The sequence below is a fragment of the Equus quagga genome, chromosome 14, assembly GCF_021613505.1.
Source record: "Equus quagga isolate Etosha38 chromosome 14, UCLA_HA_Equagga_1.0, whole genome shotgun sequence".
NCBI classification, from domain to species: Eukaryota; Metazoa; Chordata; class Mammalia; order Perissodactyla; family Equidae; genus Equus; species Equus quagga.
The window spans coordinates 86,320,896-86,341,069 of NC_060280.1; the positions used below are offsets into that span (position 1 = coordinate 86,320,896).

Here is a 20,174-nt window from a genome sequence, read left to right on the forward strand (position 1 = left end):
CCCGTTGTCCCGCAGACAACTCCAGGGTCCCGGCACAGAGATTTTTCCTGAATGTGGAGGTAAAGCAAGCCATAAAACACATAGCTCTTCATACCTTTCCAAAGAATGAAGGTGGCTGGCAAGAGATCATGAGAAGTGCAAGTCAAAGGACGCTCTCAAAGAAGTGGAGAATGAGGTGAAAGGCGATTAACAGTAGATTTGAGTATTTCATAAAGATACAGCTTAGACTGTGGGCTGACTGGTTTTCTGGAAAGAACCAGAGAATTAGACTGCTGAGAGGCTTCCAAGGGTCACAACTAGAAGAACCCACAACTAAAAATATACAAATATGTACTGGGGGGCTTTAGGAGGAAAAGGAAAAATAAAATCTTTAAAAGCTGAAAAAAAATGGAAAAGAGAAATCATTTATTTTGCTCTTTATTAAACCTCATAGCTCTTACTGTTGTTTCTGACTTTCCCACAATATAGCTTGACATCTAAACTTACGGAAATGAAACCAGTGAACAGCAAAACGGATTATAGGGCTTTGTGGATCATTGAAACTAAAGACTTCCAGCTGCTCCTGCTAAAAAAGACGGTAATTAATTCCCATTTCTCCTTTCATACTCAATTAAGATGTTACTCAAAATGATAACCTCTCTCTGCAGCTCACCTCAATCATTCCTTGGATGGTTGCCTCTCAACACCCAGAGCTCTGTGCTGTTTCCACTGGGAGATCACAGTGGACTCACAGAGATGTCACTGTACTCATAGAATTCACTCAGGATGAGCTAGAACAGGGCAGATGAAGGCAACTGTCTCTCTAAGTGGCAGGAACTCCATGGTTTAATGGGGTGTATGTTGCACACAGTCTATACAGCAGGAAAATGAAAATGCTAAAGACCATAATATTTTAAATATTTAAAGGTAAATCATCAAATGACATTAAAAACAAAATGACACCACAAATATCTGTGGCTTAAAACAGTTGGAAGTCTCAAGTCTCTGATAACAATAATAATGACACCTTCATTATTGAGGCTCCTACTCTCATAGAAAAGATACATATACACCTCAGCCTCCCTATTAGCTCAATCTTATTTTTTTTTACTTCAAAGCCCTTATTTCCCTCTTATAAGACAACAGTTTACCCCTTATTAATCATCTCTCTTTCTCCACAAACATAGAAGCACCATGACTGCAAGAACTTGTTTGTTTCATGCCAAAATATCCAAATCCTATTGGGCCCTATTTCTGCTACAGCAGGTACATTGCCTCTGAAGTGCATGGCAGGTGAGGGATGCTGAAACATTAGCGCCAAGAGCATAGTCTCTGAGGAAGACAGACTTGACTGGCACAGTGGTTCTGTCTCTCTCCCTTGCTGGGTTTGCACTGTCTCACAATTTTCCTAAACTCAAAGGCCTCAATTGAGTCATAAAGGAGACATTAAAATTATGAATGTATATATTTTAACTGAGATACTTTATGGCCAACAGTGTCTAATACAACTTAGGAAATAGACGAGTGTTTTGATAAGTAGGAAAGGCAAAGGCTGTTCCAGAGGACCAGGAGCTGGCTGCATCCACTGCCAGTCAAAGCCATCCTGCTGAAGAGAAAACTGTCACACACTTCCTTCATTAAATGAACACAGTTACCAAGAAAAAACTAAGGGTATTTTATAACCATACCAGTAAAAATGGTAAAGATAAAATTCCAAATCATAAAAATACTTAATATTCCCTTCTTCTTACTAAAATGACTAATTGGAACTTTTTCCAAATAAACTTTAACTCCACTGCATTGTTTTTGCCCTCTAGAAAACAGTGATTATGGTTACCAAAGATAAAATATTTACCAAAGATAGAATTAAGTTTGCCTCCTCACAGCATTCAGTACAGAAAATGACCTGCTTCCTTGAACAGCAATCTCATCACTTAACATATGGCAGAATCTTGTAAGCAGTCCTTTGAGCACCCTGTTACTGTTATAGCTCACCGTCCTCTATGGTCTGTGGTCCTTCTTCCCAGAATTCATTACAAGCCTCTTTTTGACCACAGGTGCAATCCTGCAGGTCACTGACCAGAAGGCACTGAAAAAGACATGATTTTTAAGTTCTGGGTGAAGAATGAATGAGAAGTTAGTTTTTTGAGAAAAACTGTAACTACAGAAGACTAAAAAATATAGTTTTCTTGAGGAAAAAATACCTGAATTTGTATGCACATGATAAAACTGACTCATAATATATAAGGATTAAAGGAAGAAAAATGCGAAGTGTATATCAAAATCTATAATAAAAATGGATTTTAATATATTCTCTGAGGAAAACCAGAAAAATATTCATTAGCATTCAGTGCCTCAGAAAACAGTTGATAAAATATATCAATGAAACAACTACAGAAGAGTTCATTTCACAAGGAAATGCACATTGTTTTCATGACATGCAGTCAACCACTATTGAAAACATATTGAGGGAATGTGTTCAGCTACCAGTAACAGGAAACACAGTCTTCCTGGCATGAGCAAGGTGACTGCTCTCACATGGAAGAACTGGGTCAAGGCAGCCGCTGCACAATGCAGCAGAGAAAGTCCCACATCCTTCTTTTTATGCCCCATTATAGAGGCCACGGTGACCAGGAAAACATCCTCAATGGCACAATTAACAGGATAAGGTGTTTCCTGTCCAAATTAAACCTCATACAGATATGATCTAGAGAAAAGGGTAATCAGAGAATACTCCCAACCACAAAGGTCTGAAGTAGCTCCCTGGTGGACACAAGGAAACTGTAGGGCATGTATTGCAAGCCTTACTGAAAAATCCCAATTCTAATGGATCTTTGACATGAATCTTGTGGAAACATCAGTGGAAAATACACCTGTAAGAAAATGGAAAATAAAGAGATGGTGGTGGTTTTCAAGATACTCCTCTCTAGAAGGGCAAAGAATCCAGAAAAAGGGATGGAAGATGCTGTCTTTGAAGCTCCCATGTAACTGTCTCCCTCCCTGTGTGGTGGCTCCAAACTCTGCCTAAGGCCTTGTTTGCTTCTGCCTTCTGTTGGTGAATTCCAACAAGGAACCATAAAGAGGATGGATTCTTAGAGATCCAGTTCTCAATATTACCTCACTGATATAATGCAATACAGGGTGATGTGTCCAGCTCTAGATTTTGTGGCCCCATCACAGGCTTCTACTTAATTCAAAATGTATTCACCAAACACCTGCCAGAAAGAAGGACACAGAGAAGGCTCTAATATGAAAATAAGGATTCACATGAAAGAATACTACTAAATTTGCCATACACAAAAATTTATTCCAACTGTTTAATAGTATGGAAAATAAAAACAGGCTCCTAAACCCACTACCTGAACAAAGGAGCTTTCTCTAAGAAAGGAACAATATATACAACAGATGAGGCATATCCAGAAACTGCAATATAAGGCCAGGAAGAAAACCCCAAAAAATACAAACTATCATTTTTCAATGGCCCCTTAACATAGAATGATTAAAACATTATTTAAAACTTAAAGTGAAAATATTATTAACATTTGAGGAAAAGCAGTAGCTAGTAATCTTATGCAGTACTGATGAAGAATGACTTACAGAATTATCTCACCTCAATATTCATTTCTGAGTCATTAATAGAAATCCAGAATACAATGTTGCACTCAAGAAAGAGGCTTGCTAAACACAATATATTTACAACTTTTATAACAACTCTTTCATGTTGAAAGTTTTATAGAACATTATACACAAGTTAATTTCCATCAAGCTTTTTCTTATTACTTAGATTTCAAATTCTTTTTGGTGGGAGTTTCACATATAATGACATAGGCCAATTGAAGTCTTTCCCACAGTTTACTTTCAAGAGGTTTTTATCAAGTGACTCCTTTTATAACTTCAGAAAGAACTCAGATGACAAAAGGCTTTCATACACTCATTACATTTGTTTTCTCCTCTACAGTGTGTTCTCGTGTATCCTCAAAAGTTTTCACGAGAAATAAAGGCCTTCCCACTTTCTTGATATTCATAGGTTTTCTCACCAGTATGAGTTCTTTCATGCTTTCGAAGAGAACTGCTATAACCGAAGGCTTTACTGCAATTTTTACATTCATATGGTTTCTCTCCAGTATGAGTTCTTTCATGCCTTTGAAGAGAACTGGCAACATGAAATGCTTTACTGCATTTTTTACATTCATAGGGTTTCTCTCCAGTATGAGTTCTTTCATGTATTCGAAGATAACTGGAAGAAGTGAATGCTTTACTGCATTCTTTACATTCATAGGGTTTCTCTCCAGTGTGACTCCTTCCATGTCTCCGAAGTGAACTGGGAGAAATGAATGCTTTCTCACATTCCTTACATTTATAAGGTCCATCTCCAGTGTGACGCATCACATGTGATTGAAGGCTTCTGAGAGCAATAAAGGCTTTCCCACACTCCTTACATTTATAGGGTTTCTCTCCAGTATGAGTCCTTTCATGGACTAGAAGAGAACTGGAAGAAGTGAATACTTTATTGCATCTTTTACATTCATAGGGTTTCTCTCCAGTGTGACTCCTTTCATGTCTTTGAAGTGAACTGGGAGAAATGAATAGTTTCTCACATTCCTTACATTTATAAGGTCCGTCTCTAGTGTGAAGCATCATGTGTGATCGAAGGCTTGAGCGAGCTCTGAAGGCTTGCCCACATTCCTTACATTCATAGGGTTTCTCTCTAGTATGAGTTCTTTCATGGGCTCCAAGAGAACTGGAACAAGCGAATACTTTATCGCATTTTTTACATTCATATGGTTTCTCTCCAGTGTGACTCCTTTCATGTGTTTGTAGTGAACTGGGATAAATGAATGCTTTCCCACATTCCTTACATTTATAAGGTCCATCTCCAGTGTGAGTAACCATGTGTACTCGAAGGCTTGTGAGAGCAATACAGGCTTTCCCACATTCCTTACATTTATAAGGTCCACGTGCAGTGTGAAGCATCATGTGCGATCGAAGGCTTGAGCAAGCTCTGAAGGCTTGCCCACATTCCTTACATTCATAGGGTTTCTCTCTAGTATGAGTTCTTTCATGGACACCAAGAGAACTGGAACAAGCGAAGACTTTATTGCATTTTTTACATTCATATGGTTTCTCTCCAGTGTGACTCCTTTCATGTATTTGAAGCGAACTGGGATAAATGAATGCTTTCCCACATTCCTTACATTTATAAGGTCCATCTCCAGTGTGAGTGACCATGTGTGCACGAAGGTTTTTGAGGGCAATAAAGGCTTTCCCACATTCCTTACATTGATAGGGTTTTTCTCCAGTATGAGTTCTTTCATGGATTTCAAGAACACTGGGAAGACTAAATGCTTTACTACAATGTTTACATTCATATGGTTTCTCTCCAGTGTGTCTTCTTCCATGTATTTGAAGTGAACTGGGAGTAATGAATGCTTTCTCACATGCCTTACATTTATAAGGTCCATCTCCAGTGTGAGAGATCATATGTGATCGAAGGCTTGATGGAGCTGTAAAGGCTTTCCCACATTCCTCACATTCATAGGGTTTCTCTCCTGTATGAGTTCTTTCATGGGCTCGAAGAGAACTGGGAAAAAGGAAGGCTTTCTCACATTCCTTACATACATACGGCTTCTCTGCATATTTTTGATAATCATCTTGTTTGTGTTCAGTGTGACATCTAACTTGCCTTTTAATGGATGAATGATGCCTGAAGACTTTTCCACAGTCACTGCATTCACATGGTTCTCCTCCTGTAGTTTTCTTGTTCACACTGAGATTTGGAATAAGGCTGACATTTTCTCCACATTGACTCCCCTCTTCACTTTCAGAAAGTCTCCCTACCAGAGGACTTCTGTAAAAAATGACAAGTACATTATTAATGATTTCTTTATTTTATGATTTTATATTTGTTATAATTGTTAAAATTTATAGGAAAAGTTTACGTTTTCTGCCTTGTCTGAATTCTCAGAAATTGAATATACTAAATGCTCTGGGAGAGGACTTCACCCTTGCTGTTATCCAAACAGTCATATTCATATATAGGGTTTATTAATACCTTTTCCAAGTGAACTATTTCGCAAAAGCTGACATTTACCTCATTTCTCAAAAAGTATATTTGGTGAAAATTTTCTAAGAATAGCTAAATTTAAAGTAAATGTTCTTTCTTTTGTTTCTTTTTAAAATTTCATAAGATACCATGATTGTCACATGAGATCCTGCTTTTATTGTTGAGTGTGACTCACCTTTGCTTTCTCCCCCAGTTTTTGTGCTGATCTTCAATGTCATGATCTTCCCATGTTTTTCCTGAAATGCAGACCCAGAAAGTTGATTCCCAAGTATCAGAAATTCTAGAAACATTTTTAGATTCTAAGACCATGAGGAGCTATGCCAATTTCTACTTTATATACCAACATCTCCCCTTTCCATATTCTCCATCTTGGAACAGTGTTGATGGGCAAGAAACACATTCTCTAATTGATGAAGTGATGGAATGTCCTCACTCTTACCTACTGAGGCCAGGTGTCTGAAGGTTTCCTGCATCACATCTCTGTAGAGTTTCTTCTGTGAAGGATCCAGTAAAGCCCACTCCTCTGGGGTAAATTTCACAGCCACATCCTCAATGGCCACTGAGTCCTGAAACATCACAAATATGTGTAGAGTAGGAAACACAAGACAGACAGCCCTGGACATCCATCCTCCCTTTGTAGGAAGGTTACATATTATTCTGCCATCTCCAAACATTTACTCTGATGTGATCATCAAAAAACTGTTTGGGGGCTGGAATAGTGCTTAACACACTCTGCTTGAGCGGCCCAGGGTGTGCGGGTTTGGATCCTAGGTGCAGACCAACAGAACACTTGTCAAGCTATGCTGTGGCAGCGTACCACATACAAAATAGAAGAAGATTGGCATGGATGTTAGCTCAGGGCCAATCTTCCTCACCAAAAAATTAGTAATAAAAAAGAAGAAAAACCTCACTGCTTTTTTTTTTTAAAAAGATTTTATTTTTTTCCTTTTTCTCCCCAAAGCCCCCTGGTACATAGTTGCATATTCTTCGTTGTGGGTCCTTCTAGTTGTGGCATGTGGGACGTTGCCTCAGCGTGGTTTGATGAGCAGTGCCATATCCACGCCCAGGACCCGAACCAACGAAACACTGGGCCGCCTGCAGCGGAGCGCGTGAACTTAACCACTCAGCCACGGGGCCAGCCCCAAAACCTCACTGTTTTTATGTACACATTTCCTCATCAATTTAACAGCATCATGAACACATGAAAATGATTTACACCTTTTTACTGTGATCACATTTCATCGTATTTCTCTGTAAAGGCAGGATCCAGAGAATGTTGGGTAAAAATAGATATGCTACACAATGAAGCAAATGTCATTATCCGACAAAAATATCCACACAATATCCATGAAGCCTAGGCCAACCCTCTATTACAGAAGGTTTAAAATATATATAATGGGAATACTTGAAGGAAAAGACAAAGAAACAAGTGAAGAAATAATCGCCAAAATATTCTAAAATTAATGACAGCCAGCAAAGTGTTCATCCAGGAAGCTCAGAGAACACTAAATACGATAAACTACAAAAGTGCACACCCAAGTATATCATATTCAAGCTAGAGAAAGATGTCATATTCAAAGTAGAGAAAAATCAAGGACAGAGAAAATATATAAAAATGCCAGAGAAGAAATACACCCTAGGTAGAAAGAAACAAAGATGTGAATTAAGTTGGACTTATTTTCAAGAACCACACAAGCAAGAACAGAGGCAAGTGAAATATTTAAAGTGCTGAAGGGGGTTGGCTCCTTGGTTGAGTGGTTAAGTTCGCGCACTCCGCTGTGGCGGCCCAGGGTTCGGATCCTGGGCACGGACATGGCACCGCTCGTCAGGCCACATTGAGGCGGCGTCCAACATCCCACAACTAGAAGGACATGCAACTCAGATATACAACCGTGTACAGGGGGTGGTTTGGGGAGATAAAACAGAAAAAAAAAAAAGATTGGCAACAGTTGTTAGCCCAGGTGCCAATCTTTAAAAAAAAAAAAAAAGTGCTGAAAATAAAAAAAAACTCTCCTAGAATTCTCTGTAGAGCAAAATTATCTTTCAAAAATAAAGGAAAATAAGAACTTTCTGAGACAAAAATTGAGGAAATTTGTCATGAGCACACCTACTTTGACGAAGTGCTCAAAAATGTATCAGAAAGAATGTAAATGATAAAGATGGAGTATTAGAACAGAAAAATGAAGGTAAAATAAATTTTACCCTTCTTATAATTAATATAACAGATGACAGTTTGTTTAAAAATCATATTAGCGGGGTTGGCCCAGTGATGCAGTGGTTAAGTTCACATGCTCCGCTTCGGCAGTCTGGCATTTGCTGGTTCAAATCCTGGGTGTGGACCTACACACTGTATCAAGCCATGCTATGGCTGGAGTCCCACATATAAAGTAAAGGAAGACGGGCACAGATATCAGCTCAGGGCTAATCTTCCTCAAAAATAATAATATGGGGCCAGCCAGGTGGCTCAGCGGTTAAGTTCGCACGTTCCACTTTCGTGGCCTGGGGCTCACCAGTTCAGATCCCAGGTATGGAACTACCCACCGCTTGTCAAGCCATGCTGTGGCAGGCATCCCACATGTAAAGCAGAGGAAGATGGGCACAGATGTTAGCTCAGGGCCAGTCTTCCTCAGCAAAAAGAGGAGGATTGGAGGCAGATGTTAGTTCAGGGTTAATCTTCCTCAAAAAATAAACTAACTAACTAACTAACTAAATAATATTAGCAACAATCTCTTGGTAATGAAAACTTTATGGACAAGTGATATAAATCACAGCCATGTGACAAGCCACAGGGAGGGGAAATTGCGAATACTGTGTTAAGAGGTACTTGCACACAGTGAAGTGGCATAGTGTTATTTGTCAGAGGAGGTGGGTTAGTTGTAAATGTATGCTGAAAACTCAACCGCAACCACTAAAAGGCTGTTTTTAAAAATGTGTAATTGATATGCTAAGAGAGGAGAAAAAAGAATCGGCTAAAATGTTCAATTTTAGCCAGAGACGGTGGAAAAAAGTGGAAGACAGAAACAAACAAGGACAAGGTACAAAAAACAGTAAAAGAAGTGGTAAATATTAATCCAGCTATATCAATAACCACTTTAATCCTCAATGGTCTCAATACAATTGAAAGATATGGTAATATCAGATTTTTGAAAAACAAACTGTGTTATATACTGTCTACAAGAATCCCACTTTCAATATAAAGACACACATAGATGAAGGGTAAAGGGACGGAGAAAAACAAACCATGCCAACACTAATCAAAAGAAAGCTGCCAAAGGTATATGAATTATAGACAATACAGATTTCAAACCAAGAAAAATTCAGAGATAGAGAGGGGCAGTAGAGCCTGATAATGGGGTCTATACTCCCAGAAAGTACAGCAATGCTTCTTTTGTACCTGCATAACAACAGAGGGGCAAAGTATATGAGGTAAGAACTGATAGAATGCGAGGAGAAACAGAGGAATCCAGTAAAACAGTTGTAGAATTCAACACCCCTTTATCACAAATTATAAATTCCATCTGGGACAAACTAAGGAAGGACAGAGGTGAACTGAACAGCACCATGAAGCAACCGGACTTCGTTGTAATCTATGGAATACTTCATACAACAATAGCAGAATATACATTCTTCTCAGTTCACATGGAACCTTCACCAAAACAAACCACATTCTAGGACACAGAGCAGCACACTTTAACAAATTACAAAGAAGAGAAATCACAAAAAGATGCTCCCGCACCACCTAGGCATTCATCCAGAAGTCAATAAGAGCAAGAGAGTGGGAAACCCCAAATATGTGGAGATTCAACAACACACTACTAAATAATACATAAGATCAAAGAAGAAGTCCTGGGCTGGCCCAGTGGCATAGTGGTTAAGTTTGTGTGCTCTGCTTCAGTGGCCTTGCGTTCACAGGTTCAGATCCTGGGTGCAGTCCTAGCACTGCTTATCAAGCGACACTGTGGTAGCATCCCACACAAAGTAGAGGAAGACTGTCACAGATGTTACCACAGCAACAATCTTCCCCAAGCAAAAAGAAGAAGATTGGCAACAGACATTAGCTCAGGGTCAATCTTTCTCACATACACAAAAAAGAAGTCTCAAGAGAAATGAGAAAATAGTGTGAACCAAATGAAATGAAAACACAACATACCAAAGGTTCTTGGAGGCAGCTAAAGCAGTGCCTGGAGGGAAATTTATGCCACTGAACAAATACACTGGAAAAAACAAAGATCTATAATCAATGATGTAAGCATCTACCTTAGGAAACAATAAAAAGAACAAATTAAACCCAACGTAAGCATAATCAAAGAAATCACAAAACTTAGACAATACATCAATTCATTATGGGAAATCAATGGGTAAAAATTAAAACAAAAACTGCTGGTTGCTTGACAAGACTAACTGATAAACATCTGGTCAAGATAAAGACAAGAGGCAAGACAGAAATTACTAATATCAGAAAAGAAAGGAGGGGGAAACGAAAATAAAAAAGGCCTTTATAAAATCCAACATCCATTTACCATGAACTAGTAATAGAGGGAAACTCCCACTTCTTGAGAAGGAACATCTTTATGAATCCTGTACCTAAGTTTATAACATTTATTTCATACAGCATGTTTGTCTCTGTGAAACATCTGAAAGAATTCACAATAGAAATAACTCCTGGAATTAATAAGAGAGTATAGCAAGGTTGAAGGGTACATGAGTCAATGCTTTCCTTATAGACCCACACAAATTCAGTCAAATGATGTTTGACAAAGAAGGAAAGGCAACACAAATGAAAAGGAAAGTTTAAACAAATAGGAGTGGAAATATTGGATATCCACATGCAAACACACATATATACATGCACCCCCAGCTTTCCACGGCTCTGCAGCTCCTCTCAGGATAAAGGCTCCTTCCATGGGGGTGTGAGGAGTAGGATACCTGCAGGGTGAGGCTCCGCAGGAAGGACAATGGGCCTGCAAGGCCTTCCTTCTGCAGGCTCAAGGGGGCCTTAGGTTGAGCCTTTGACCACAGGCGTCTGCTCCCCACTGGAGATGCCTTGGAACATCATTGTTAGTTCAAATAACACAAACCCAGTGTTTGAATAATCCAGCAAAATCACTTAAACCCAGCCTTTCCATGGAAAATAGGGAAGAAAATTATAAGGCATTTTTAGTAACTCAACTGGAAAACCCCAAAGGGCTATTCCTTTCAGACAAAAAAAAAAGTCAGTTAATTATTATTTCCATGGCAAGAAATCACACTTGAACACTTGTGGTCTGCATGCCTAAGCCATGGAATTTCATTTGAAAACATCCAAATGTAAACAACAGAACTCAAAAACTTACCACACATGTTCCGTGAAAGTATAAAACAAGTATTCTTTTTTTTTTTCTGCTTTTTTTCTCCCCCAATCCCCCCAAGTACGTAGTTGTTTATTTTAGTTGTGGGTCCTTCTAGTTGTGGCATGTGGGACGCCGCCTCAACATGGCCTGATGAGCAGTGCCGTGTGCACGCCCAGGATCCGAACCCTGGGCTGCCAAAGCGGAGCGTGCAGACTTAACCACTCAGCCACAGGGCTGGTCCCAAAATAAGTATTCTTAATAAATGGAATGCAATACAGGAATGTTTTATTTTTTCTGAAATTCACCTCTTTGTTGCCTGTTTTGAACTATTTTATATTGCCTTTCAAGCTCTATTGATTAAATATATTTACCCTTGTTGAAAAATGGAGACTTAAAAAAGTGAATAAACCTTTTGTTATGTCACAAATCTAGGGAGGGGCTATGTCAACAGGACGGATCACCCAGGAAAGTTTCTGGAGAGGAAGCTCCAACTAAAGGACTTCCCATAGGATGTCTGTACCCAGAAAGATCCCGGTGGGGGGAGGCACAGGCATTTCATGCAACGTAGGTTCCAGGTGGTTATTCTGTTTTCCTCTCATGTAAAATATCCACAGACAAATATAATCTTTAAAAAGATCAATCCATGGCTCTGGGGGATAATGATAAAGGGAAAATATTGGGTCTGTTTGATGCACCACGGAGGACGAATAGTTGATAAAGATGCTGTGAATCAGAGAGGGGCAGGTGGCTTTGGGGTTCCAAGGGGGGATCTGGAAATTCAGAGACTTACTGGCAGTCCTAGGAAGAGCTGGGCTGGGGGACAGGGTCATGGATTTGAGACCCTGCTCCCCACATATTTTGAAAACTCAGGACAAAATGAGTGCCCCCTGGGGAGCCCCTTGGAGAAAAAGGAGCTACTGAAGACCCCACAGACACAGCTCCTCCCACACGTGAACCCCAAAGACCGAGTCACAATTGTCCTTGATGACCCTCCCCGTGGTCACCACACAGTCTGGGAAGATTCGGGGCAGCACATGCAGAGCTGCCCAGAGAGGCTCCAGGCTGAAGTCACCACATGCAGCGATGAGAGGACACCCCAGGGTCCTGGCTGCCAGCCCAGCCCCTACACTGCAGGCCAGAGGGAACTGAGGTCCAAGCGGCACCACCAGGGACTCGGGTCCACAGACTCTAGAGGTGACCGTGGGAAGGCCGGGTTCCACCATGGCCAGTTCCAACCAGTCCCTCCTCCCCATCTGCTCACCCCGGGGCCAAACACTCACCATTTCTAGGTCTCCTGGGTCCCCTGAGTCCTTCCTATGACTCCCACAGCCAGTGCAGATCACAGCATGGCAGAGCCACCAGGGACCCCTAATGGCAGGAGAAAATGGATCCCACACCTGGCACTTGGCTGTTAATATATTTTCTCCGTTTTTGTTTATTTGGCAAAGTATTTTATCTTCATCTTTTACCAGGCAGTTTTGGTGAATATAAGGTTGACAAGTTCTTTTCTCTGTGTACTTGGCCTATTTTGTCCCTCTGCCTTAGTCTAACCTCCATTTTCTCTACTCACACACCTGTTAATTTTACTGGGGTTTCCTGTAAGACTTGGGTAATTTTTTTAATTGCTGTTTTTTCCCACTGTATACTTCCTACTTTCCTGTATCTTTGCATGTCTCATATTTTTTATGTAAACCAGACATTTTAGGCAATATACTGTAGCAACTCTGGGTACTGGTCCCCTTCTTACCAGGGCTTTTTATTGTTATTAGCTTATTTACCTTTCCAGTGACTTGATGGATTGTTTTAGCCAAGTCTGTCTCCTCAAAAGAGAGTGAAAATTCTTTTTCCTTTTTTAGTATTTTTTTAAGGTATGCTTTTTGGTGAGGAAGATTGGCCCATAGTTAACATCTGTGGCCAATCTTCCGCTTCTTCCTTCTTTCTCCCCAAAGCCCCGGTACATACTCGTATATCCTGGTTGTACATTGTTCTACTTCTTCTATGTGGGATGCTGCCTCAGCATGGCCTGATGAGCACAGCTAGGTCTGTGCCCAGGATCCAAACCAGGGAACCCTGGGACACAGAAGTGGAACATGTGAACGAACTTAACCACCATGCCACCAGGCCGGCCCCTGAAAATTATGATATAGCCCAAGAATAACTCCTAGAATCGGGCATAGCTTTGGGTACATAAACTGTCATGAGACAGTAATAATGACAAGGCTGTCTTCCTCTTTCATGGACACACCCCGTAGTTAAACTAGATTAAATGCTGGCTGATTGCTCTAGTGTTTTCACCAATGTCCTGGGGGCATAACCTGCTCTACCAAATACTGCAGTGAAATTCTGGCTCCTGTGTAGAAATGCTTTCTGAAGTCCCTGTTTGATATTTGTTCTCACCCTTGGAAGCCTCCTCCCAGGAGTCAACTCCCTGGTCCTTTCCAGAACACTAGTCATCCTACATCCAAGCAGTATCTTCATTAAACACACAAAGCTACTAATTGCCTTCCACCTCATTCTCTACTTTCTGAGACTGTCATCTGTCTTGAACCTTCCATGATCTTTTGCTGGCCAACTTAATTCCTTTGAAAAGGAATTAAGAGCTGTGTTTTATAGCTGGCTTTTCCCCATGTTTGGGTAAAATCTGTGTGCCAGGACTCTGGAGCTGTGGTGGGGACAATAGGAAGTCTCTCTCTGGGTGACAATCCCATTCTAGGGGCTGAGTGATCAGTGCAGTGGAGAGACAGCAGCCAGAGTCCTCTTGATTGTCTCATGTTACAGCCACCTCATGAGCTGGGGAAAGAGTGGTCAGTGCCCAGCATTCTCAGCACAGCATGAGCACAGCAGAGCCTCTGCACCATGAGGAGGGGCTGGGGCAAGAAGGGGTCCCCACATTTCACAGGAACCAACAAGGGACTGAAATTCAGCAACAGGTAGCTGCGGGCAGGATGGGTAATGTTGAAGTCCTGCTCCTCCTGGGAAAAAGTCCCCCTTCTGGAAGCTTAGGGAGGGAGAACCTTGTCTTCTGGTTGGGGGCAGGGGGCAGCGCTGTGGAGAGGAGGGCTCACTTGCTGAGCTGAGAGCAAGGAGGGAGAGGACATGGTTCAAATCCCACACTCCCCTTCTCGCTGAATTTCCATTGGTTTTCTTGAGTAGATGTTCCTCATTTGCTGTTTGCCTTTAGGACAATTTCCAGAGGCTTCACAGGGTTATTTTAAAATAATTCCCACCAGTTTCACTGGGGAGTGGGTCAGTGGAGCTCCTCATATTGTTCTTATACCCCCTAGAGCATTCACTACAATGCCCATATCAGCAAACCCTCTCCAGACTGATAGACAATGGCACCACAGGCTGTAATATCCCTTGTCATTGTACAGAGAAACAGAATGGAGGAAATTAATTTTTATGGTTTGTAAAACGTACTGCACACTTCAAAAAAGTATTGTTTAGAGAATTAACACAAACAGCTGTGGCTTCCTTTTAAAAATACTTTACTTATCTGATTATAAACTATTGTTAAAAAAAAAATCACAGGCCCCAAATGGGGTCACTTTGCTGGGCGCATGTCTCCAAACTGGTGCTCAATACCTAGCCTGCCTGCAGCTTCCACCTTCGCCAGGGAAGCAGTCATAACTGGTCAGTCTAGGATTCTCTGGTCAGCACCAATGAGGTAATCTGCCACATGGGCCTCTCCATCTCCCAAAGATGAGGTCATCCACCTAATAAGACCCTTTTGTCCCCAAAGGGAGGTAACCTTTCTAAAGTAATCCTTTATTTTGTTTATGACTTCCTGTTTCCTGCCTTTAAAATCCTTTCCCTTTCTGTAGCCCTTTGGAGCTCCTCTCTACTTGCTAGATGGGATGCTGCTCAACTGACAAATTGTTTCATAAAGCCAATTAGATCTTTAAATTTACTTGGTTGACTTTTTGTTATTTAACAGATTTGGTGGCAGTAACATGATCTAAAGCAAACTTCTGACAGCTTTTGGGGACGATGAGAAACACACGCATGGTACCCAGGAACTTCTTTTGACTTCTGCCTTTCTCACCCTTTCCAAGGGTGGGGGATAAGTTCCCTCTCATTCTGAGCACCACTGTCTTTGCAGAAAGCTCCCAACCTAATTGGCTTTCCAGTCAGTTCCCCATTTATCTGGAAACACTAGTGCCACATTGGGAATGGCTGCTAGCTCTGACCACAACTCCTCATTTGATTGGAAGCCCCAGCTCTTGGTTATGTCCCCAGATCCCATGTTGGGAACTGCCAGTGGCAGCTGGAGTTTCCCATCTGTCTGGCATCAGTCTGCAGTCCCTATGTGTTGAGGTCTGCTGGTTCACCACTTTCCCCACTCCCAGGTTCCACATTGGGAATCGATGGTGTGCATCAGACGTTTTTCTTTGCCAGTCACAGGAACATCTTTTGGTTACTTCTGGTGTGTTAAGGTGCACGTTTGTTTTTCTTGTTTTATGTAAATAAAGGCTATTGCTAAAGAGGATCTCAGAGACCAAAAAGCTGCAAAAACTCGTGGGCAATGGGTGGGGCACTTAAACACTGTTGGAGTGCTCACCACCTAACTCAAAGGCTCCCATGTTAGGATACGTTTACAAGGAATAGGTTAGACAGATGCTAGGTCACCAGCCAAGATCAAGAAAATCTCCACGTAACGAGGTACACTCTGAAACATCACACAATCTCCAACCCAGTGGTACAAACATTTCAGGTATCAGTTTGTCTCTGAGAGGCCCAAAGTAACAGAATCCTTAAAAGTAACAGAATCTTTAAGATCTAGATAATAAAGTGCACCACCTTTGGGCACACCTGCATGTTTCTAGAAATCATAAAAAGTATAATATGTCTGCCAATCCACCAAATGATAATGTAAAAGACAGTTCATAATTGCTTTCTTCTTCACTTTCACTATAAGTTGAAGATTTCTAAGGGTTAAACATTCTAATATCAGTAATTAAAACTACTAAAAGTAATAAGGAAAAGAAATTTTGTGTGTGGTCAGGGCTGGCTTAGATTGGAACAAATTTAATGAAGTAAAAGAGTTGTAATATCGAAAGTAAGCTGCTGCAAAATTACTATTTGGTTTTCTCTCTGTTTAAAGGACAAAGGTTTCCTGAACTATTGGTCTGCTCTTGATAATCACAGATTATAAAATGTTTCTTTCGTTACCTTTTTAAGTAATCTTCCTAGAGGAAAAAAAAAAAACAAAGACCTTGTGTCTTCTCAAAATAATCACAGATATAACTGTGGTCTTCATCTGGTCTTGGATTACTTAAAGCCAAAAGCTCTCAATATTAAAAGAGCTAAACTGTGTTCATGAATATGTAAACTGCTGTATTTGCCCTTAAAATCTTTTATTGTCACTTTGGTCAAATAATTAATTAAAACAATTAAGTAATTGTTTCATAATGATCTGTGATCCTATTTGGCAAGTATCTAAAACCTTTTGATATTTTTGCCAAACTTCCCCAAAATCCAATACTAAATGAACTCTTTCTTACTTTGAACTAACTTTGGGTTTTTCCAGAGGGCCCCTAGAACATCTCAAAGGATTTGTTCTCTCTCCTTATAAAAAAAAAAAAAGGAGACATTAAACTAATCAGGTGTATTTGATATGTTAAATTACATGGATAAATAAACGTAACAAGAAATAATACTAAGCTTTATGTTGTGCCTATATAGGTAAATGTTCTAAGTGTTCCAGAAATTCTGTGAAATTTCTGGTAATCTGATATGTCCTGATATTATGTTATCAGTCAAAATTCCAGTTATCTTAAAATGTTGCATATTACAAAACTAACCAATTTTCCTTGTCATATCCATTATAATGAACTCTCATCAGATCTTTAACCAAGGGCAATTTTAAGTCTTTTGTCATTTACAGAGAGTCATTGTTTTACTCTGATGCTTTTAAAAAAGTGTTCCTGCAAAAGTGCTTCATCTTCAAGGAGATTCAAGAAAGGACTTTTTGATAAGCACAAATTTCTAGTAACTAAGTTCATAAAAATGAACTGGTAAGAATGAAGACTACTCTTAAATCTCCCTGGAAGAAACTGTACCAGGTCCTCCTCACTACCCAGATGACAGCCAAACTTCAGGAACCTGAACCTTGGATATACCTCTCAAAGCCGAAGTAGTCCACCTGACATCTGGCCCTGTGCAGATGCTGGAGACCTCCAAGTGAAATTGACGAGGAAGAGAAGCAGCTGACATGGGTGTAAAGTGCTTCCTCCTAAGATGCCAGATCAGCACTCCCTAATTTAGCTAAACCTAAAACACTTACTTCTTTTCTTTATTTCTTTAGTCTGGCAGGGGCCTGGAAAGATGTCACCATCATTTGTATATCCCAGGTCATTTCTAAGAAGGGTAACCTATGGAATTTAGACAAACATTTTATTTCAAGCTAGGAGGAAATCTAACTGACCCCTGGATTGAAGAGGCAAAACCAAAATCCTCACAAATATATTCATTAACAATGCCAGCTTAGTGAGAGTGGTTTGGGTCCTTACAGGATTTATCTTTGTCTGTAGTGGTGATCCTTCTCCTTGGGCCTACGAATGCCTGGATGGCTGGTGCATAAGTGAGCAATGGCTCTCACATTATCTACCTGAGCCCCTAACTTTTCACAAGTGAACTCAGACATCTCACTGGTTGACTCCCCTGAATTTACATCAATGAGTTAGAAACTACTCACTAGGAGGCATTCAGGCCTCAGGATTCACTTCCTTTGACAGGGCCATACTTCCCCGATTAGGAGTAAATGTAAATGAGAATATAATCAGAAAACCTCTCCTTAGCTCTTCAAGATATTGCAGAATCCATAGCTAAGACAAGAGCTGCCCAACAAAGATCCTTAGACTCTCTGGCCAAAGTTGTTCTTGGCACCAGGACAGCCCTTGATTCTCTTTTAGCTGAGCAGGGAGGTGTCTGTGCTGTGGCCACCACCACCTGCTGCTCCTGAATGAACACTTCTGGGGGAGTTGAAACTCAGTTACATAAGATCACTGAACAAGCTATTAAAAGGTGACTTCTTCGATGTGGTCTTTCTTTGACTCATTTGATGGTGATTGGTTTGGGTCTTGGGGAACCATGGCTCCAAAGTGCAGGCCCAGATATTGAGAACTGTCCTCTTATTACAGTCATAAGAAGCTCTCTGGTGCACTGTGTTCTCTCAAAAGCTTTAAGAGTATGTTTGCAGCTGCTAATCACCAAGCAGTGATCTAAGACTGAAACCTCAGAAAAGGAATGAAGAGATGACCGACTGGAAGACAGTAAACCTGCAGCCTTGACCTGCGAATGTCACAGGGGTTAAGGAAAAACATCATGACCTCTGGATACCATTCAAAGAAAATACAAAAACAGAAAATTTCACAGCGGTGGCTGAGACTGGTGCTAATGTATTAAATTTTAATCATGTCTCTCAGTTAAGCTGTGAGTTGGATGAAAACAGGGGAAATTGTGAAAAAGAAAACCACAGGCCCAAATGGAGTCACTTTTGCTAGGCCCATGGAACCAAACCAGGGCTTAATACCTAACCTGACTGCAGCTTCAAGCTTCCCCAGGAATGTAGTCTAAGCAGTTGGTCTAGGTTTTTCTGGTCAGCACCAATGAGGCAATCTGCCCCATGGGCCTCTCCATCGCCCAAAGGAAGGTGAGATAACGCACCCAATAAGATCCTTTTGTCCCCAAGGAAGGTAAGTTTGCCTGAAAGAATCCTTTTTTTTTCTTTATGATTTCCTTGTCCTGGCTTTGAAAGCTTTCCCTTTCTGTAGCCCTTTGGAGCTCCTCTCTACTTTCTAGATGGGATGCTGCCCAATTGAGGAATTGCTCAATAAAGCCAATTAGATCTAGAAAATTTACTTAGTTGAATTTTTGTTATTTCAAAACTAATAAAAATAAAATATGGTTCGGGCTGGCCCAGTGGTGCAGTGGTTAAGTTCACAGGTTCCGCTTTGGCGGCCTGGGGTTCACCTGTTCGGATCCCAGGTGCAGACATGGCACCACTTGGCAAGCCATGCTGTGGTAGGCGTCCCACAAATAAAGTAGAGGAAGATGGGCACGGATGTTAGCTCAGGACCAGTCTTCCTCAGCAAAAAGAGAAGGATTGGCAGCAGATGTTAGCTCAGGGCTAATCTTCCTCAAAAAAGATAAAAAATAAAAAAATAAAATAAAATATGGTTCATACACTTTTTTTTGTTTATCATGAGTGTTTATGGTGAATATCAAGTTTTAACAACTCAGCCTGAGGCACCAGCCCCAGTGGCATAGTAGCTAAGTTTGGCATGCTCTGCTTTGGTGGCCTGATTTTGGTTCCTGGGCAGGAACTCATATCACTCATTTGTCAAGTGGCCATGCTGCGATGGGGTCTTACCTAAAAAAAAGAGGAAGATTGGCAACTGACGTTATGTCAGAACAAATCTTCCTCAGCAAAAACAAAATCTTCCTCAGCAAAAGAAAAAACTTAAAACCTCTGCCTGAGATTGAAAGCATGCCTAAAGTCTCACTCCTAGCATGAATTCTAGCACTGGCATCTAGGTTCCCCATGTTCATGTAGATAACAATGTAATTCATTTCTGATAACTCTTTTGATCACTTATCTAAAAATAAGCAAGTCAAAGTATGTATTTTTTCTTCCCTTTCATAGGCAAATGTCAAGTGGTTTACACTGTGAAATGTGCTTTGCTTTCTAGTTCATGTAAAAATAAATCCTGCAACTAATTTCATATCAATGGTGGTGTGTCACCAGCACGTGTGATGGAGAACACTGGACAGCTGCTGCTGCTGTCCCTAACCAGGCC

At 40.7% G+C, this 20,174-nt stretch overlaps 1 protein-coding gene across 2 annotated transcripts in view; it reads right to left on the reverse strand.

Moving 5' to 3' along the window:
* Positions 1-3,224: 3,224 nt before the first annotated feature.
* LOC124251848 (zinc finger protein 709-like) overlaps positions 3,225-20,174 on the reverse strand; it is a 33,084-nt gene continuing 16,134 nt past the window's right edge. The window contains exons 2-5 of one of the 2 annotated variants that reach the window (XM_046684745.1): positions 10,194-10,257; positions 6,483-6,609; positions 6,219-6,279; positions 3,225-5,827 (exon numbers count right to left, since the gene is read on the reverse strand). In XM_046684745.1, coding sequence (XP_046540701.1) covers positions 3,955-5,827; positions 6,219-6,279; positions 6,483-6,516 — 1,968 coding nt within the window. In that variant the 5' untranslated portion in view covers positions 6,517-6,609; positions 10,194-10,257 and the 3' untranslated portion in view covers positions 3,225-3,954. The remainder of the gene's footprint in view (positions 5,828-6,218; positions 6,280-6,482; positions 6,610-10,193; positions 10,258-20,174) is intronic. The other variant, XM_046684744.1, reaches the window with a different exon arrangement.